This window comes from Lygodium microphyllum, chromosome 26 (assembly GCF_053477565.2).
Source record: "Lygodium microphyllum isolate KBCC chromosome 26, Lygodium_microphyllum_v1.1.10, whole genome shotgun sequence".
In the NCBI taxonomy this organism is placed as follows: Eukaryota; Viridiplantae; Streptophyta; class Polypodiopsida; order Schizaeales; family Lygodiaceae; genus Lygodium; species Lygodium microphyllum.
This window is the reverse complement of record NC_141160.1, coordinates 29,203,953-29,223,713: the sequence shown is the minus strand read 5'-3', so window position 1 is coordinate 29,223,713 and position 19,761 is coordinate 29,203,953. Positions and strand designations below refer to the sequence as shown.

At 37.1% G+C, this 19,761-nt stretch overlaps 1 protein-coding gene across 2 annotated transcripts; it reads right to left on the bottom strand.

The window, feature by feature from the left end:
- Positions 1-6,686: 6,686 nt before the first annotated feature.
- On the bottom strand, positions 6,687-16,641 carry LOC148013094 (tropinone reductase homolog At1g07440-like). 2 transcript variants are annotated; one of them, XM_087667696.1, is made up of 5 exons: positions 16,279-16,641; positions 9,148-9,351; positions 8,272-8,491; positions 7,268-7,374; positions 6,687-7,027 (listed from the first exon to the last, which is right to left on the bottom strand). In XM_087667696.1, the coding sequence occupies exons 1-5, from the start codon at positions 16,330-16,332 to the stop codon at positions 6,803-6,805; spliced, it is 810 nt and encodes a 269-aa protein (XP_087523822.1). In that variant the 5' UTR covers positions 16,333-16,641; the 3' UTR covers positions 6,687-6,802. The 2 variants fall into 2 exon arrangements, with proteins under 2 accessions (XP_087523822.1, XP_087523821.1); XM_087667695.1 differs by having other exon boundaries at positions 9,148-9,355; positions 16,279-16,640.
- Positions 16,642-19,761: the final 3,120 nt, after the last annotated feature.

The window sequence follows — 19,761 nt, the reverse complement described above, 5'->3', positions numbered from 1 at the left end:
GTAATGATAGGTAGAAAAAAAGGCAAAGGTATAGTCAAAAAAAATTTAAGCTTTAGGATAATGGTCACATGTAGTCTGATAATGTTATGATCTTTATTTTTTGTGAGACCTTACACATATCAAAATTTTTTAAATTTTTTTCATAAAAGTATTAGGCTTTGAATTTTTTTAAAAGAAAATGACCTATTTTTAAAGCTATTTTTAAGCAAAAGGCCTAAAAATGATAAAAAATTACCAAAAAATAGCTTTTTACCATGATATGGTACGAATAGAGGGGTTGGGTGATGATCCACCCCCCCTGCGTGTCATATCAACTTATCCTCTGCGTGTCGTATCGATAATACGAGTGAATAGTCTTTTATTACTCTTCTTGTCATTTTCTCTCATGCAATAGTTATGGCAAGGACAAGATAGACAATTGCCAAGGTTCCAATATCCCCTAGAGTACCTGATCAACCAACAAATCAATCTAGAGCCTGTTCTGCTCAAGAATTTCCAAGCCAAGGAGAAAGAGAAGATCTAGGTTTTACTATATGTAGAAGTGTTTTAGTGAGATAAAGAAGGCCCAGAGAGTTTTACAGCATGTCATTCCAAAGACAACTTTTATCAAAGTTGTTAATGATATTTTTGATAGATTATCAAGAGTGTTGACTAAAACTGGCTTGCAAAAGAAATGGCAGCTTGCATCGATTTTTTGTCTTTAGGAGCAATTGAAGACTTTGTTATTGACTTTATGAATAATGCTTACATTGTTTCTACTCATGCTCATAAGATCACCTTGATGAACAAAGATTTTAGTATGATCGGCAAAATAAGGTACCTGTTTGACAAGGTATTGAGGCCCTTGCTCACTATTGATAAAAAATCCTTTGAGATCCTTAACATGCCCCTAAAATTGTCTAGGAAAGTGAAAGGGCCAAAGATCAAGGATGTGATACATCTATACCCAACAGGGATTGCATCCCATCAAGAGTTTGTCCAAGAAGAAAAAACACAAGAGGTCATAGAAATCGATGATAATGTTTGCAAGAGAAAAATTGATGTGCTTGGCCTTGTTAATTATAAGAGAATGGGTGAGGTGTATGGACAATATCAATGTTTCTTGCACTTCGGAGGAAGAGGACTATCTTAGCATATCTCTTGAGGACAAGTCCATGCTAGTTGTTAAAAAGGATATTCAATTATCAAATTCTGTACTTTATTGTTGCATAAGGTAAGGCATTTTGACTCTCAAAATTTTTAGTATATAGAATGATTGTGTTGTTGATTGCAAATAACACTCCTTTATTTTTGCTATTAGCTTTAGGGCATTGATTGCATTTCTTAGTCAAGAAATCTCTAAATTATATGTATTGTTGATCCATTGTTATCAATGGAATTGTTTTCGAGATTTGGTTCAAATATAGCAATGTCTTTCAAAGCTTTTGATTCCATCACAAACTACCTTTTTTCTCCCCCTTACATTGGATACACTCACCAAATAAATTATCCTCATGAACTCTCTGAGTGGTATCCATGGCCAAGCAAGAATGTGCGTTAAATGGAATACTGCTTGCTTTTTGGTTAATTTTTTATTTTATTTGATTGTCTATTTTTGTTACATGTTTCCATTTGCAGTGTGCTGGTAAGCTTGTGACTAACTTCTTGCACACCACATATGAGGATATTGCCAATCCTAAAAAACCATATAACTCTCTCTAACAAGAAGTACCATTGCAAAGTCATACACATACTTGTGGATGGAGAGTGATTTCAAATGTTTCTAGGACAATAGATTCAAAGATACTCAAGATAGATGGGGTGAATGTAAGTCTCTTTCATATTGTTGGTTTTTTTAGGGACCCTTTTTCAGTTTACCAACTTGTTACATTTTTTCTCGTAGTGTTGAGATTACTCTGACTCATATATGTGGTGGATAAGGGAGCAATGTATTGAGTTGATTTTGGTTGGATAGGGCAATCACTTTATTTGATTTTGACTCCCCTCCACAAAGCCACAGAACATGCATAATATGTAAAAACCCTTCCCACATCAGTAAAATAATCCACAATCTGATCAGAATAGATAATGTCTGTGAACACCTTATGAATCACATGAAAGGTTCCACTTAAGCTTTCCATAGGTTGCCATTCAATACTTGTTGATACAAATATGTCTACAACCAAGAATTCATTATTAGTACTTGATTAAATAAAAAATATTACATATATTATCAACTCAAGACTTACGATATGTTTGCTACGAAACACGCTCGTTTGGAGGCAAGTGCATATCCTTGGCCATGTAAACATGTTGCACTTTGATAAACCACCCTTCAGGCATAATTTTGAAAGAAATGATACGTCCCTTTCAGTGATGTTTTATATCCTCTCGTTTTCTTCTTTTCACCTTGTGAGAGTCCTTGTAAGAGGGCACCATGGCAACCCAATGGTTTATGCTAAATATCTTCGGCTCTCCTAATTTTTGGCAACTCCTTGGCTATAGATTGTGTAGGAGTTTACTAAACGAGAAGGGCGCCTTCTGGATGCCATACTTAAATTAAATTTGCAAAGAAAGAAGCTCGTCAAGAAAGGTGAATGAACTAAAAATCAGAGAAAAAGGTGAATGAACTAAAAAGCACAGAAAGAAGCTCACCGAGAAAGGTGAATGAACTAATGAAAATATTAAGAAGCTCACCAAGAAAGGTGAATATTAAGAAGACTAATGAAAATATATTGGGCACCAAAAAGTTCTCGATTTTCAAAAAAGTCATCATTAACTTCACAACATCTTCATTATGCCATTTGTCAAATTTTATAAGCAAATAAGGATTTCGGGACTACCAAAATATGTCAAACTTTGGAGATTTTGGCTAAAAAGGAGAAGAGAATCATGAAGTGGACTCTGTTATCTCCAAAAAAGAGAAGACAAGAATACCATATTCTTGCACACGTGACAAAATCTCTTTGGCCCTTTTCTTAATCCCGCGATTAAAAAAATTGCATTTTTTGAAGCGTTTTTGGCCCTAATGCTCCCCTTTATCATGCACTCCCTATCCCTATATTATCTTGTGCCAAATTTCCCATGTCAACAACCTCCCCTAGCATACAATTCCCTTCAACCCTTCCAAAGGCTCCCAAAGAAAGTCATTAGAGTCCCCCTTTCACAACTAACTCAAGACACATGCAAATCTACCCTTACCCAAGTTTAAAATTGACTTGTTGCCTTGTTCTCTTCCAGTTATGTTCAACACTTGTCATTGCACCCACAATTAAGTCACTTTTGTAATCTTCTATGATGTGAAGATCCCTCGAGATTCTAAGCAAGACTTCATGATCAAGAAAACTCAATATTATTTTAAAACAATTATTTCAAATAAGATTATGGGTTGTTTGCCTTGCCTTGTGCACCTAGCCATTGATATATCCTTGGCAAAATAGAATGTTCTTTAAGCAAGCTCTAAATTGAAATATCATCATTGCAAGAGTACATATTTTTATCTTTATTCATCTATCTCTTAGGTCATTATTGAATAGATTTAGCATTCTTAAATTAATACTTATTATTAAATAATGCTTTAAAAGTTTGCACAAATTTTGAGGCCACTTGAAAAACATATTTTGATATGAATATATTTTGATATGTTTATATATAGCTTGCTCATAACATCTCCTCTTACCGTTCCCCCAAACCCCTTTTTAATCTACTAAAGACTGCTACAATTAAATAGAGAACAAAATCATCATATCATGCCTAAATTCTAAAGCCAGTAGTCTTGCTATCTTTATTTTGAGCACAAAATATTTGAAAGTAGTTATACATGATTAATATACCACCTTGAGAGAGAGAAGCTTAGTTGCATATAAAAATTTTTAATGTTTTCACAAGGATTTGATGCATTTGTTAGAGCTTTATAAACATATTGAGCAATGTGTAGGATTATCATACGTGTGTTAATTTATATGTTTTGTGTAATATATGTAAGTTGCTAGCATATTTATAAACAATTATGCAAGCACGTATTAACATCTTTTCCGTAAGAGATGGAGTAGCTCAATATCTTATAATGTTTTCAATGTTTGGTAGCATTAGAGGTCGTGGTTGATGATTGGAAAGGTTGTGGTGATGCTTTTCAATACTTTGTGACTAGTTTCCCATTATATACACATAGTTGCTTTGTTATATATGTATATTCAAGCAAAAGAGTTCTTATCTTTGCATCTATATATTCTCATAGCATTAGTGTCATAGATAAGATAATTGTAGCAATTAATAGAGCCATGTACATAAAGGGTGTGAGTACAGAAAGAAAATGTACAAGTGATCAATATGGATCCTAACACTAGTTTGGCATGAATAATCACTTTGTTGTTTATTTGGGGTGTGTGTGCATGTGCATGTGCACAAGGAGAGAGAGAGAGAGAGAGAGAGAGAGAGAGAGAGAGAGAGAGAGAGAGAGAGAGAGAGAGAGAGAGAGAGAGAGAGAGAGAGAGAGAGAGAGAGAGAGAGAGAGAGAGAGAGAGAGAGAGAGAGAGAGAGAGAGAGAGAGAGAGAGAGAGAGAGAGAGAGAGAGAGAGAGAGAGAGAGAGAGAGAGAGGATAGATTACTCAAAACATCATGCATCCCTCTTCTATTACTTGGCAATCTTTAGATCATGAGAGTAGGCTATCGATGGGGCATTTCTTAGGTCTCACCCAATGGCAAGGAGGTTGTTGTTAAGGCCCTTTTTGGTGGGCAACCACATGGAAGGGGAGGTCCATTTCAAGGACCTATTTGATAGGCAAGACACCACATGGGTGACCCATCAAGGGCTTTGTGCCACAATAATTGTGTTAGTTTTAGCCATATACTCACTATATATCCACCTTGAAAGGCAGAAAGGACTAAAAAATTGGTACCTTTTAGACTTGGAACCCTCCTCTCGTAACCTAGTAAGCTAAATCTTCCTTATGAGGCCCTTTCAACCAAAATTATATTACTCATTAAGAAGGAAACATTGAGAGAGAGTAGTTGATGAATACACTTGGAAATAGTAGTTATAGAAAATGTGAAAGCAATAGGCATGTGGTCAAATCTCATGATATCAACAAATGTCCTATATCTAAAGCCTAGAGCAAACCATCAACCACCATGGCTGACATATATTCTATCCAATCTTACTCTCGTCTAGGCTTCCCATATGTTTGTTGTGCCACATAAAGATTACATCATCCTCCTTTAAAAAGTCTCAAGCAAAGTCTTGCACATGATGCTTAAGGACAAAAGCATCCATCTCACCCTTTCATCAACGATCATACTTGTCCCTTGCAAGCCATCATTAGAACCACGCCATATTCCAATATCCCACTAATATAGCACATTCTTAACCTTCTATCCTTCATCTAGCTTCATTTTGTATCCCTTTCTAATGAGACATTAGGTATGTAAACTTAGATTATGTTGTTCTTCTCTTCACTCCTATCTCAACACCCACCACATTTGTCTTACCTCCACCAACATAACTTTGGCCTGTAATATTCATTCTTAAGAAGTATGTATCTCATTTTCCCCTATGGCATCTCTGTGCAAACTTCTAGCCTTACAAAAGTTTTGCATGTAGATCCTCTTTGTCGAGTTCAATGGCGTGCAAGTCTATAGTATGTAGCTTTCTTCTTCTACTTGTGCCATAGCATATGGAAATTATTTTATCAAAGAAGTATTCCATTATATGAGTGTTTTCATCTTTGACACTCTATCCATTGGAGCACTTGTCATTGATGTTAACACTATAAATGTGTTCCTTTGCAAGCAATGCTTACATGTAAGTTTCTTAAGTGAGAAAGCCTTTGCCAATAAACCTTAATCTATGCATTGAAGGTTTGGGCAAATAAATATCATGAAAGTATTCCTCAAACTCATCCTCACTCAACATTCTTCTCATAAGTTAAAGTATATGCCTTCTTGCATGGGTTGGTTTGAGATAGAGAAAAAGCCATAGGATGTGCTATGTGCTAACAACATTGTGAGATAATAAAGTAGGTCAAGATAGTTAGCATGTTGTAATATCTTCCATGGCTTTTGAACATAAAAGGTATACGTGTTGTCATAAGGGAATGGATATTTTATTAACATACAATAGTGTGACTTGAATAATACACTTTCATGAAAGATAATTTAGAAAAGGTGGAATATGGCAAGAAAAGAGCCTCAAATTAGTGTGCTTGGGTATAATAGATAATCATATCTATGTTGCTTAAACAAAATATGTTGGGAAACAACATTATCACCTCATAGTAGTTTATAAGAGCAAAGTATAATGTATTTCTCTACATATTGCAAATTACATAATAAAATTGCTTATGATTTATTTGGTGTTATACATTAAAGGAGTACACCAAATGAGTGTAAGGGTTGATGTATATTGTGGTTATTATCAAGCTTGACTACTTACAAAACTATATAGTGAATCTTGTGTTTTCAAGGGGGCTACCTTGCATACATGCATAAAAAATAAGGTAGAGAGACAAAAGATTAAACCATGAAACAAAAAGTTGAACGAAAATACTAGGCCTTTAAGCTACTATCAATTGCGATGTTTAGTTTCCTTTTGGATATTTATTGTTTTCATTTTCCACAATTGTTTTAATTGAGACTAGAAATGAGAAAACCAAAGCCCCAAGGTGCACCTTCAATCCAAAACATCTATTTTCTAGATAATCAAGCTTTCCAGTAGAAAATTAATAAGAAAATACATTGTTTAAGAGAGTACGATTTTGCAAACTTGAAGAGGGTAGAGTAAATTTACAAGTCAAACAAAAATAGAAATGTATGATACACATCAAACTTAAAGTGAAGTTCTTCCAACTCGATGTACTGGGGATGAAGAAGTCTTACTTGGGCCAAATGCAGGCCGTATTGTGGTTCCACCATCCACAACCAACACTTGGCCGGTGCAAAAAGATGAGCAAGGAAGGCAAAAGAATGTCACAGCTGCAGCAGCTTCTTTAGGATTCCCTGGCCTTTCCATAGGAATGTCTTTGAGATTCTTCTGACGGCGATCTACAAATGCCTAATGAAATGGTAAAGCATTGTTATTATACTAAAACATAGGAATACCTTTGAGGTTCTTCTAATGCCCATCTATGAATGCCTAATGAAATGGTAAAGCATTGTTATTATACTAAAACGAATTGTACGACTAAAATTGATATTGTGTGAAATGTTAAGCTCTTAAGTAGAGCCAACTTATATCATTTATGTCATTTGCTAGATTTCTCTTTGAAAGAACCAAAATTTTATGGCATTGTACTTGGGATGAATTCTCTGTTTCAACCACACCAGGAGCCACAGCATTTACACGGATTCTATCATGCACCCACTCAGCAGCCAAAACCTTTGTTAGTTGGTTGGTAGCACCTATCATGGAAACATTTTGTGTAAGCTTATTTAAACCTTTAATCCATTTGAATTGACTATTTGTCATCAAATTACACGATGATAAGTTGACTAGAGAATCATAGTGGGTACATAAGGGCTCTAGATTTAATCCAATTGAATTGATTATTTGTCAAAATTACATGAGGATAAGTTGACTAGAGGATCATAGTGGGTACATAAAGGCTTTAGATTGAACCTATTGAGTACATTTAACCCTTAAAAAATGATTTGAAACCCATAAAATATTTTAATGCTACCAAGTAGCAATTTGAGAGAAATTTAACCAATAGATTCAACCCTTTAAAAAATGCTTCAACACCCGTTAAATATTTTCAAGCCACCAAGTAGCAATTTGATAGAGAAAACTCCCTATTCTAATTTTGTGACTGTTAATCTATAGATAAGCCATGAGCTATAAGTGAAGGGGAGACAATTCAAGACATAAGATGTGATATTAGTAAACAATTAAGTGGGTTAGGCTACAACCACATGGAGCACATGTTGGTGATGATGATCAATAGTAAAATATAGCATTAGTGTATGAATAAAGACTACATCTCAAAAGGAGGGCTAAAATTATTACATAAAGTATATTCCACTCAAGGTCAATCTTGTTAATCTATCAATAAGTGATTTGTTGAAACCAATGTTTTACAAGACATTTATGCTCTTCTTTTGGTAGAATAGGAACAAAGTTCTTATTTAAAACACATTTGTAAAATATATGCTTAATATTAGATTTGTTGGATTAAAAGTCAACCATTGATCTAAAGTTTCAAACCATAAAGCCCCCAACAAATCCATGTATTATATGTAATGTGCTTAGGGAGATAAGTAGGTAAATTGAGATAAATATGAAATATTGAGCATAGTTACCTTTACACATGGAGTAAACACTACAAGGAAAGGCAGGGACAGTGAATGCAAGGACGGAGCTCACAAAGACGATGCGGCCTCTAATAGAGGCTCGTAAGAGAGGGTGGGCCAGCTGGGCAAAATGGTAGGCTGATTCCAGATTTGATGCCATGGTTGAACTAAAGTCTTCCTCTGTCACCTCCACTGCTGGCTTGACATCAATTATCCCCACATTATTCACCTGTCACACATGCCTATTTCAACCACTTTATGCATTCTTTTTCCTCTTTCCCTAATACCTCATGTTACATTTTTCATATATTAGAATAAGGGGTGTGTGTGCACATGCACATGCATACAATACTTGCATGATCTACATTATCTACGCATACATCGTGATGCATTTGCTTGCTTCACTGTTTGTTGCAAGTCAATAATTTAAAAAATTTCTACATCAACACTTGAGATAGTGTGTAGGGTGAAATTTAATATTGTGTAATCTAACACTAGAGAATTTTGAAAAAAATTCACAACAATCTTTCACTTTGAATTTTTTTACTCTAAATTATGAATCAATTCATGAATACATTTCTTAGAACTCATATATGTTATATTCATGTTTGTATATAGAATGTGTAGGCCATGCACTTATTAATTTACATATAATTGTGTGAATGCTAAAAATTCCTACACATTATTGCATATATGAACTTCGACTTGCGTGAGTGCAAATAGAGGTCAATGTGTATATTTATGTAACAAGGAACACAATATTGTATGATAAGAAATCAGACTAGGATACCCTTTTGAGCCTCTCAAGGAAAAAAAAACATAGATGCTCACTTAAGATGAGAAAAACACCAACTTGTAGTCAATAAGAATTCAAAAACTACATACCAAGATATCTAGCTTTCCCCCAAAATGATGTGCAACCTCTTGCATGAGTTGTATCCTTGACGGGCGTGAACTAGACTCACACACAACACCTTCCACATCAAATCCAGCCTCTCGCCATGCACTCAAGCACTCCTCCAAGTGAGGCCCAACACGTGCACATGTGAATACTGAAGCCCCAAAGCTAGCAAGCTCCTCTACTATAGCCTTCCTACAATCCAAATAAGATAAACCATATCAATAAAAATTTTAGAAAAACAACTTGCCTACTAATCAACTACCCTTGAAAGAAAGAAAACATAAGTGACCATACCACGACAAAATCACTCTCATTTGTAATGCAAAAACAATATATACTATCAATGCAATTAGAGAAACATTGTGTTTCAGTAGGTAAACTTATGATTAAGATTTGATATTTGAATATTTGTTGCAAAAGAAACCCTTAACAATATCTAGTGCTAATTCTTGCAATGATTCAAAAAACACAAGTGGCTCAACCCACAGAACCTTTAGATGTTAACAACGATGAACAATGATCACCACAACAATTAAGACAATGTCATTATACTTAGATGACCATTGAACGAAGCTTTGTAGAAAAGAGTGATATTTTTTGAGTTTGAGAACTTGTGAAAGATAGGTGTCTCAAGTGTTCTATTCTTTTTAATTGTGCATCATTTAAACTAGATGGCCTAGTTGGCTAGCCCATTGGCATACTTTGCAAGATTTTGAAGCTCATAAAGCTACACCTCACTTGCTTCATGTTTTTCATTAGCAAAGTGAAGCAAACATGCTATTGTGCAATAGTGCCACTCTCACTCCCAAAAAGGCAAAAGAATATGAGCTAGGCTTGTCATATACCATGCTATCATCTTGACACTTATCTCCACCTAGTTTTCATATTCAAGTCCACCATGACAAAAATGTCATAATCAACAATAAGTTGAGAGCCACTACTCGGTTGCGCAACATTCCCAACTTTTCATGCACAAAAAATAAGCCAATAAACCTTTTGAAAATGGTCGAGCAATTATTAAAAGTCATGCTTCTTCATGATGCTATAGTCTCACCTGTGTGCTCATTCCCACAAAATCATCATGTGCATGCTTTGGATGGGATGAAAGTAGAATGAGGGGAAGTGGGGAGTGGTTCATTGCTATATGCCCCCTAATGCATTCCTGCCATTGTTTTGTCATTATTCATTCAAAGGGGGATGCATTCCTGCCATTGTTTTGTCATTATTCATTCAAAGGGGGAGGGGAAGGGCCTCAAGGAGGTCAAAGCCTTGATCATGAGCAAGTTTAGGGTGGATACACTCATCTCAAAACTAAGAAGTAGGCACTCCCCTTAGACATTGCATCTATGATCCTAATTAAGCATGCTATGACATTTTTTATGAGAATTGGTGGTGTTAAGGTATACCTTTCTCTCAAAATCCATATTTCTCTTCCTCCTCTACTCAAAATTCAAGTGTTCTAATTTTGTGTCCTTGCCTTCTACCCATTTTGATGCATCTTCATATTGTAGAGGATTCTTTTGAGGCCTACTAATGGTGAGGTTTTAGTGCTTCTCCTACCCATTTCCACACATCATCTTGTAGGAGAACTCTCGATCAGCTTACTAGCAGCAACATTGTACTAGTTCTAGCAATTGAATCAAAAGTCACCTCAAGTTGTGTAAGGAAAAAAAGTTGAAGAGGCTATACTTAATATCCAACACCATCATCCCCATGCCTAATTTTGTGATATTTCACCCCTACTTCTCATAATAGGTATGGGGTTAGCAATACCATCAATGTGGGTGACACTGGCATCCTTGCAAAAACAAGGTCACATGATAGGTTACTTGTCTTGTTTAAAAAAGTTCAGTTTTCTCTTCAGTTGGCTTTTCGGTACGAGAAGTTTAATCTGAAGCACAAGGAGCACATTACTACTCGAAATGAATTAGAGACAAGAAATCACAACATCTCCAAAGGCTAATTGTTTTTTGCAACCATCGGGCGTTGTATCTCTGTGTCAGTCATAACTGCCCTAGCAGTCCTAAGTGTGTACACATACATCAGTACCAAAATATGGTCTTCTTGGAAATGATGTGAATCTGTGATGAACAATAGCTGACACATGCATAGGGAAGTGCGTCGGGAACATTCTCTTCTGAGGTGTTTATTGGTAGATTCTTCTCAAATTGATTGAGACTACTGAAATTGTGTGTTTATGTGATTATGTGTAGAACTCTGATTGAAGGTCTTTGTTACTTTCATTGTTGCTAAAAGAGTCCTCTCTTTTCTAACGCATATATTTGTATGTTTATGATGGCTATACACAATGGATTCCATAACCGAAAGACATTCACCTTAAGAGTGAGTTGGGGGGTCCTCCAAGGCTAAACTAGCAAGGTTCCCTTCCATGAAACTATTTTATCTTGGTCATCAAATCATATTGTGAGCACTCCCTCATGCTCTCCCTTCTTTGTGGCTTCATCCTCTAACTCCATCATTTCAAGAACACAAGGGTTCACCTCTTCAGGTTCAAAGGAGTGGACAATGACTTCATTGCTCAAGATCACATGTTTCCTTCCTTGATATGATTTGGTTGGGATGATTGCTTCAAGGTCAAGAGAGTGACTTGCAACTTCAAGGTTGAAGTGCATTTGTTTTCTTCCTTTATTCAATTTAGTGGGGTGTGGTCTTGGATCAAATGCATGGTTTGCTTCATCCATATCCACTTGTGTAGCTAGAGAAGTTTTGGAGGCATTCTCTTTCTCATCTCTCATATTGGACTTAGCTTACTTCCATTTCTTGGCATTTGGTTTCACCTTGCTCTTCTCTTTCTCTTCTTTCTTTTTCTCATTTTCTATCTTCCCTTCTTCTTCTCGGCCTTCTTTTCCTAACTCGACCTTTTGCTCCTCTACTTCCTTCACCTTGCTATCTAAGTCTAACTAGCAAGTAGGGTTTCTAATATAATGTCTTTATCCTTATTCTCATTACACATAACTCAAACTCTACCCTAAACATGCAAAGTCATCATGTCCATAGAATTATTTTCATGAACATGTAACCTATGTACTTGCCATATACATTTCATTTGTTTCATATGTAGGTGCATAGTAATGTCATTTTCCTTTCATGTTTTGATATACGTGCATACATGCATGTGAAAGTGTCTAAATTGGAAATGCATCAAATGAAATAAACTGGTGCCAAAATTGATTGAAACTATTGAATTTGTGTGAAATCAATCTGATTGCACAAATACATAATCTACACTTGGATGCATGGAGTATATGTGAAGCTAATCTATAATCTACCTTGAAGGCTGTGCCTAAAATGGCTCACCAAATGCTCAAAACAAAAATTGTATGACTTTTGGTTGTCCTAATTAGCATAGAACACATTCAGTGCATAGAGTTATAGCTAATTATAGCTCTTAGTAGAAAAAAATGAATCTTTGCTTGAATTTATATATGATTTACATTCCAAATCAACATGTCATTTTCTCTTTGTGCCATTCAAGAGCTTAAGCTACAAAATGAGACCCATTGTGATCAAATAAAGCATCTAGTTTATGTACTGTACCACCCTTCGAGTTAGTGATGATGCATGTTTGTCAATAACCTTGGTTCTAGAGGAAAAAGTTTGATTATTAAGAAACACGAGCATTAACAATTGTGGTTGTCTCAAAGGAGGTTGGTGGGTACAAGGAGCATTTGCCCCATTGACAATTGGTACTCACGGTTGAAGAAGGAAGCATGCATACACACAACTATGAACCCTTCCCCACAACCCCTAAGTTCTACTCCTCTAGTTCCCTCACTTTCACTCCTCTAATGTCGTAATTTCCTAGAGTATGCCATATTTTGCCCTTCCTTTATCTTCTCATTAGAAGTTTCTATTGATAGATGAACAAAGAGGGAGGGGCACCTTCTTTTAGTGCCTTGAGCATAGTTACAAAGGGAAGCTTGGGTGCTAAGAATACCTCAAATCTTGATAGTTGGCCCATTGCATAGCCCATTGCGCTTGCATCTTCACAAACACAAGGAAGAGAGAGAGAGAGAGAGAGAGAGAGAGAGAGAGAGAGAGAGAGAGAGAGAGAGAGAGAGAGAGAGAGAGAGAGAGAGAGAGAGAGAGAGAGAGAGAGAGAGAGAGAGAGAGAGAGAGAGAGAGAGAGAGAGAGAGAGAGAGAGAGAGAGAGAGAGAGAGAGAGAGAGAGAGAGAGAGATGCCTAGGTGATCCACCCTAGAATGACATAGGCTTTATATATATATAATGATAAGTAGGTGGGAAAAGGACTTGCAAAAACACGAGAGAAGGGGATATGTACTTGTCAATTCAAGCGGTTTTCTGGTATTGCCAATGGTCCTACACACCCTTGGGCCTCTGCTATTTCGTTTGAGGTCTAGATAACCACATTGCTTTTTCTTCTTCTTATCTACTAATCTCAATGGTCGTACTACGAAGAATGCTTACAATAGAGCCAAGCTACCTATATTGAACCCAACCAAGAGGCCACTACTTGGGGCGTGTTTTTCTTTGGGATTGAACTCCAATTTTGGGGGGGGGGTGTTTGTGTGTGTGTAAGTGTATGTGTGTGACCTTTATCTCGTCCAAAAAAAAAGAATGTGTATCATTTTGCCCAGCCCTCCAAGTCTATGCTTTTGTTACCTCATAAAATCAACATGTCGAATGCAATTTCAAGGTCATAATTTTACCCCTAGTCTTGCCTTGAACCTTGCCGTGCATTATATATATATATATATATATATATATATATATATATAGAGAGAGAGAGAGAGAGAGAGAGAGAGAGAGAGAGAGAGAGAGAGAGAGAGAGAGAGAGAGAGAGAGAGAGAGAGAGAGAGAGAGAGAGAGAGAGAGAGAGAGAGAGAGAGAGAGAGAGAGAGAGAGAGAGAGAGAGAGAGAGAGAGAGAGAGAGAGAGAGAGAGAGAGAGAGAGAGAGAGAGAGAGAGAGAGAGAGAGAGAAGCCATGTCACATTGGCATTAGATATTCAAGCTTTTGTTTTGTGGGATTAGTGAGTAGGTTGACTTGCATTTTTGATAAACTTGAGTTATAACTAGCGACAATCCATTTTTGCATTTTGTCCTCATTCCATGTTACATGTATGAAGAATATATGAGAATATTGCTTGCTCAAAAAGGAGCCGATAAGATTAGGTTTATTTTTTGCTATTGTTAGCCATGAGCTTGTTTTGGATGACTCCTAAAAAACAATGGGTTTTTATTCACCCGAGAAAGAGTGATTATAAACTACATACACAAGATAGGATAGTTGGATTTTCATTGGATTCACAAAATCCTTAGGGTGGCACTACATTTAGAGTCATGAAAAATGTAGATCAATTGACCTACTTGAGTTCAGCGGTGTATACTAGACCAGATGTAGATGGATATAGCAAACTTTGATGGTGTGTAAGATAGGATCTATGTAATTTCATGGGTATTGTCAAATTGAGGATACTCCATTAATGTGATAGGGTTGAGCCATGTGGTGATGACACATTCCTTGAGAATCTATGTAGCTCTCTCTCTCTCTCTCAAAAAAAAAAGAAAAAAAGAAAAAAGCAAAACCCATAGGTATATGACTTTCATGTGGCCCTAAAATCAAAGTTGAAGGTTTCTCTTGCCTCAATCGATGTCCTTACATGCAATGTGCTCAACTATTTGACTAGGCTTTTAAAGTAAAGGTAATCATATTTTTAGTACAGAAAGAGGTAAAAGATCATGCCACTCCACCCTTGCTAATTCTACTATGTAAAGTCCATTGTCAATGCATAGAACACACCTCTAAAGCCTTCATAAGCTTCTCCACCATGATGTTCTTGTAACTTCACATCAAAGGCAAGGTCCACTAAGAATAACAACTAAATGATATATGCATTCTTACCATGTTGACTTTTTTTCCTATGTGTGGAGACCCTCAACATGTTTTTTGAAATCTTCCTCTTTTAAGAGCATGTAATGAGAGAGATTGGTGTTACCCATAAGAGAGAGAGCCTTGCCTTCCCAACTATGAATACTTCTACATATGGGCCGTGCATGCCTGCAAGGATTGTATTTGCTTTTTCAAAAATGAGTGGGTTTCTCTTTTGTCTACTTGCAAGTCACGAGGAAAAGTTAATTGAATTAGAAATATCCTCCTCCCACCCCAGTCGCCCCCGCTTGAACCATCCAATAAAAAACATTCTCAAGAAAACTATGATTGCCAGAAAGGACTTGAACCCACATATCCCCTGCTTAGAGGTAGAAGCACTTACCACTAGGCCAGGCATACAGATGTGAATATAGTTGTGGACAATCAACAATTATTACAATGGAGGACAAAGATATTGAGTGATCCTTTGTCCACCACCCTGGTGTGAACCAAGCCATATACACCCCATGAAACTGTAACATGTACATCTATCTATTGTTAAATATTTCGGTTTGCCCAAAGCAAATACATGATCATACCAAGATCGCCACCAACGGTACCAACTAAGACACCATGGTAGAGAAAAATGTGCCACCAATTGCATTGAGATCGAGGTTGAGAGGAGCTCTCTTGGGCCAAGTTAGCAGGGTTGGTTATGGTTTGCATTACCTTTCTATTGTAGTCTTGATCTTGGTCTTAGTTAGAGTTTATGTAATATGTTCTTGTGTCTTGATGTGTTTTTATATCATGCAAAAAAAGAAATCTACCCTAGAGTATTTGCAAGAAGTCTTGATTTGTGACAAGAGCAAGACTCTATCACCATAACGATGAACTATTCTTGATGTTTTTGATAATGAAGTAAAGACTAACAACAATAATAATATAAGTCTTTTAAATAAATTCCCATTACAATTCTCACATTGTGAATGATGATAACATCATGAGCTTTCACGAGGGAGGAACCGCACACCTAGCTAGACATGGTCTGCCCCCCCCTTCCCCAAAAACCAGATTTAGCTAGGTGTGAGGTTCCTTCCCAAGAGAAGCTCATGACTGGAGCGCTATAGGGAAAGAACAGGGAAAATAACCCTTTTCGCACTTGGGAAAATGTCAAGAACTTCTTGTGTAACAAACGAGGAAGATGACTCTGTGTGTGTGTGTGTCTCTCTCTGTCTCTGTCTCTGTCTCTGTCTCTCTCTCTTACCCGATTCCTCGAGCTCCGCAGGTGACAAGCGCCGTGTGGCCCCGCAAGCTCCATCGAGCTTCAAACGATGAATTCGAGCTCGCGTCCATCTGGTTTTGGTTTCCCTTGAGAATTAGGGCAAGATTTTATGTAATCACTGCATCGATTGCAGCAGCGACGCAGTCAGTCTATGGCTGCTAATCACTAACGTAGATGATTCGAATAAGAGGAAGAAGCAGCAGAAGCCTCTCTCTCGGCCGTGTTGTGATGTCTATCCTGAAGCATAAGCAAGCGCAGTCCTGTCGAGAGGGAGAGGGAGAGAGAGAGAGAGGGAGAGAGAGAGCGCTTCGGGAGTTGAAACGGTTATGTGAATGATCCAACAGATCCCGCTATATGAGGACTTGTTAGTTTAACCCATGGGCCAAGGTGCTACGGTGCTACATCTCCATATTATTAAGGGTAAGGCAGCCAATAACTTCAAATAAGGGAGCCAATAACTTCAAATAAGGGAGCCAAGTGGTGGGAAAGTAATTTTAATCCATAGGTCAAGTTCCTTCTAACACCCAGTTTCCAAAGTGGTTATTTAACATCTTCCAAGCCCATTATCGTTTGGCTTATCATAGGTTTGTGGGGAAGGGTTTTTATCCACTATTTGTTTGCAAGCTCTCAAGAACAAAGCAATTGAATACTCTCTTGCTCCATTGGTTTCAAGGGTACCCTTGTGAACAATCAATCGTGATTTCTTACACTTGCCCCTAAGTAGATACTCTTATTCGAGTGCCCAATGTGGGTCACATTTCCAAACCTTCATACAATCTTTGAAAAAGAAATGCACTCTGTTGTTGCTACTCTTGGCAAGGTCTCCGTCCCCCACTCCCCCCAAAAAAAAATTAACCTCAAGGGCGAGCAAAAAGCCTACATGCTCTGCAACGAACAAGTTGAGCTACCTAAAATGCTCAAGTTTCATGTGACAAGCATGGGCTTGATTTCATATGTGAGGTCCACTTCTCCAATTTTCCTAATGCATGTTATTTCTTCCATTAATCCAGTCGCTTTGCGAGGGCATGTCCTAAAAAACAACAAATGGCTGAGTAGGAGAACAAAAAGGCTAGAGGGAACCCCTCTTGTTCTCCCCAAACAAAATGCATAGGGTGATAAGAAGGAGCAAGCATCTAAAGGTCAAAAGAGCAAGGTCAAGTCTTTCCCCTTGCAAACTCAAGATAGAATCACCTAGAATATTAATACGAATGCAAAGGCAAAGAGCTCTTAATCCAATACTGTCAATGCATATAGTTGCAGATGCTACAATATATTGACCCTAACAAACCAAATCCAACGAGGATGGTAATAGGGTTGAGGACAAGGAGAATCAACTTTCTAATCACAAAAGCAATACTACTAAGGTTTCAATCAAGAAGATGGCAAGAGAAGCTCAATTCTTTACAAACATTTACTCTCCTCTTGCTAATACTCACAATACTTAATCCAAGTTCAATGGGCAAGCTATCAAGCTAAGTGTCAATACCTACCTAGAACATTTGTGGCCTATGTTGCAAAGAAAATCAAGCAAAGGTCTGCTCCCTCATCAAGCAATCCCCAAGCTAGACCTGATTGGCATTCAAGAGATACAGTTAGATTTAAACAAAGATCTTGATCTAGGCTTCCCTAATTACAATCACTTCCTCAATCGATGCCACATGGGTATAGATTGCCTCTCCATCTATGCCATAAATGTCTCATGCTACATACAAGCTAAAAAATGGGATTGGTTAGCCTCACACATGTTTGGTGACTCAATCATGATATTTGGGGATTGAAGCATGACCTTAGAAGGTTCTAATCACTCTCATGGCTTGGAAAAATATACAGTGCAAGAAAGAGACTTGGATTTATCTTAGCAACAAGCTCAATCTAGTTGATACTCTCTCACTCGTGTGGGAATTCACCTTGTAGGAATGTTATATGGCACATTCATCACACTGATGTGACATGGAGAGGTGTTCAACTAGACAAGTTCTACCTAGTCATTAGATCTCTTATGATGTCATGTACAAGTTTGTCATCTAATCATGTATTGTCATCATTTCAATCAAGCTTATTTGTGTTGGAAGAACAACAAAGGCTCCCAATCCCTGTTAAATCAAACCCTAGCTTCATGTTTCTTGGAAGAAACAACCCTATTGAGTATTGGGAAAAACGCAAGCTCTTCATCACTAAGTTATGCAAAAAGTATAAGCGAGATCAAGCTAAGGTAGGAATAAAATAATTTAATCTATCTCAATAACATATAAGCTATACTCTTGCTATTCTTCTCTACATGTCTAGTGATATCATAGATACTCTATCTCCTACAAAACATTGAGGGTTTTATTAGGGATAAAGAGCTTAGAGTCTTAGATCTTAAGAGGCAAATGAGGTTTGATGCACTACTTACTTGATTCCAATGTTGCTATATGTCCTCAGGCTACCCTTTCACTATTGGCGAGCTCTTTCAAGCCACCAAGCAAATGAAAAAGGGCAAAGCTCTTGACCACAATAGCTTTCCTATAGATGTCTTTTTTGTGATTTGGGATGTATGCAAGTAGGATCTCTGCAAGATGCTTAACTGTTTCAAAATAATTGTTGTGCTTACTAAGGCTGCTAATCAAGGCGAGGTTAAACTTGTCCCTAAAGTTGCCACAAGAAATTTGCCCAATCACACTAGCATCTCCTCATTATACTCAATGCTCCCTATCTAGTCATGGCTAAGGCTCTTGCTCTCAAAGTGAAACACCTTCTGGTAAAGTTGGTGCATGAAGATAATATAGCTTCAAGATCCATGGCTAAGACATTTACGATGTGATTCTCAATATCCTCTTTGGGATTGACTAAGCTATGGGTTCTAGTGAAAAAAACAACAAAAAACAATTCTATGAACTAACTAAAGATAGCGATACGAAAAAAGTAAAGATCAAAATATGACATGGAAGCATCCCAAGGTACACTAACTACATCTAGATGATAAAGACAAAGATTGAGAATGAAAAATTACTACATACATATAAGAAGCTTAAAATAGTACCAAGATGCCAGTGAAAGGTAAAGCCCGAGTGGAAGCACATAAGTGGAAGCAAGAGTAAAGCAAGATCTATGGCAGATGGGGCAAGAAAGTAAGAGAGAGAGAAATTGTATGTGGAAACTCTAACAATCATGATGTGTGACCGGCCTTCCCTTATTCAAATGTCACTTAAAGAATAAAGAATGAAGTGACAGTGATGGACGCCCACCACCTACGGTGTATAGGTATGCGAGTATTGTCAATGTGAGGAATATACAAGCGGTTAGGCACAAGCGCCTTTATCCCCAACAATCTTCCACTTAAAGGAGAACGTGTCCCTAGTGAAGAAAGAAGAAGAAAAAAGTGGCAAAGGAAAATTGTATATAAAGTATAAAAGGATAACGAAATACATCATCTCATCTAATGCCCATCAACTTTCTAAGGAAGGAAAAATGCTCCGCTGAGAG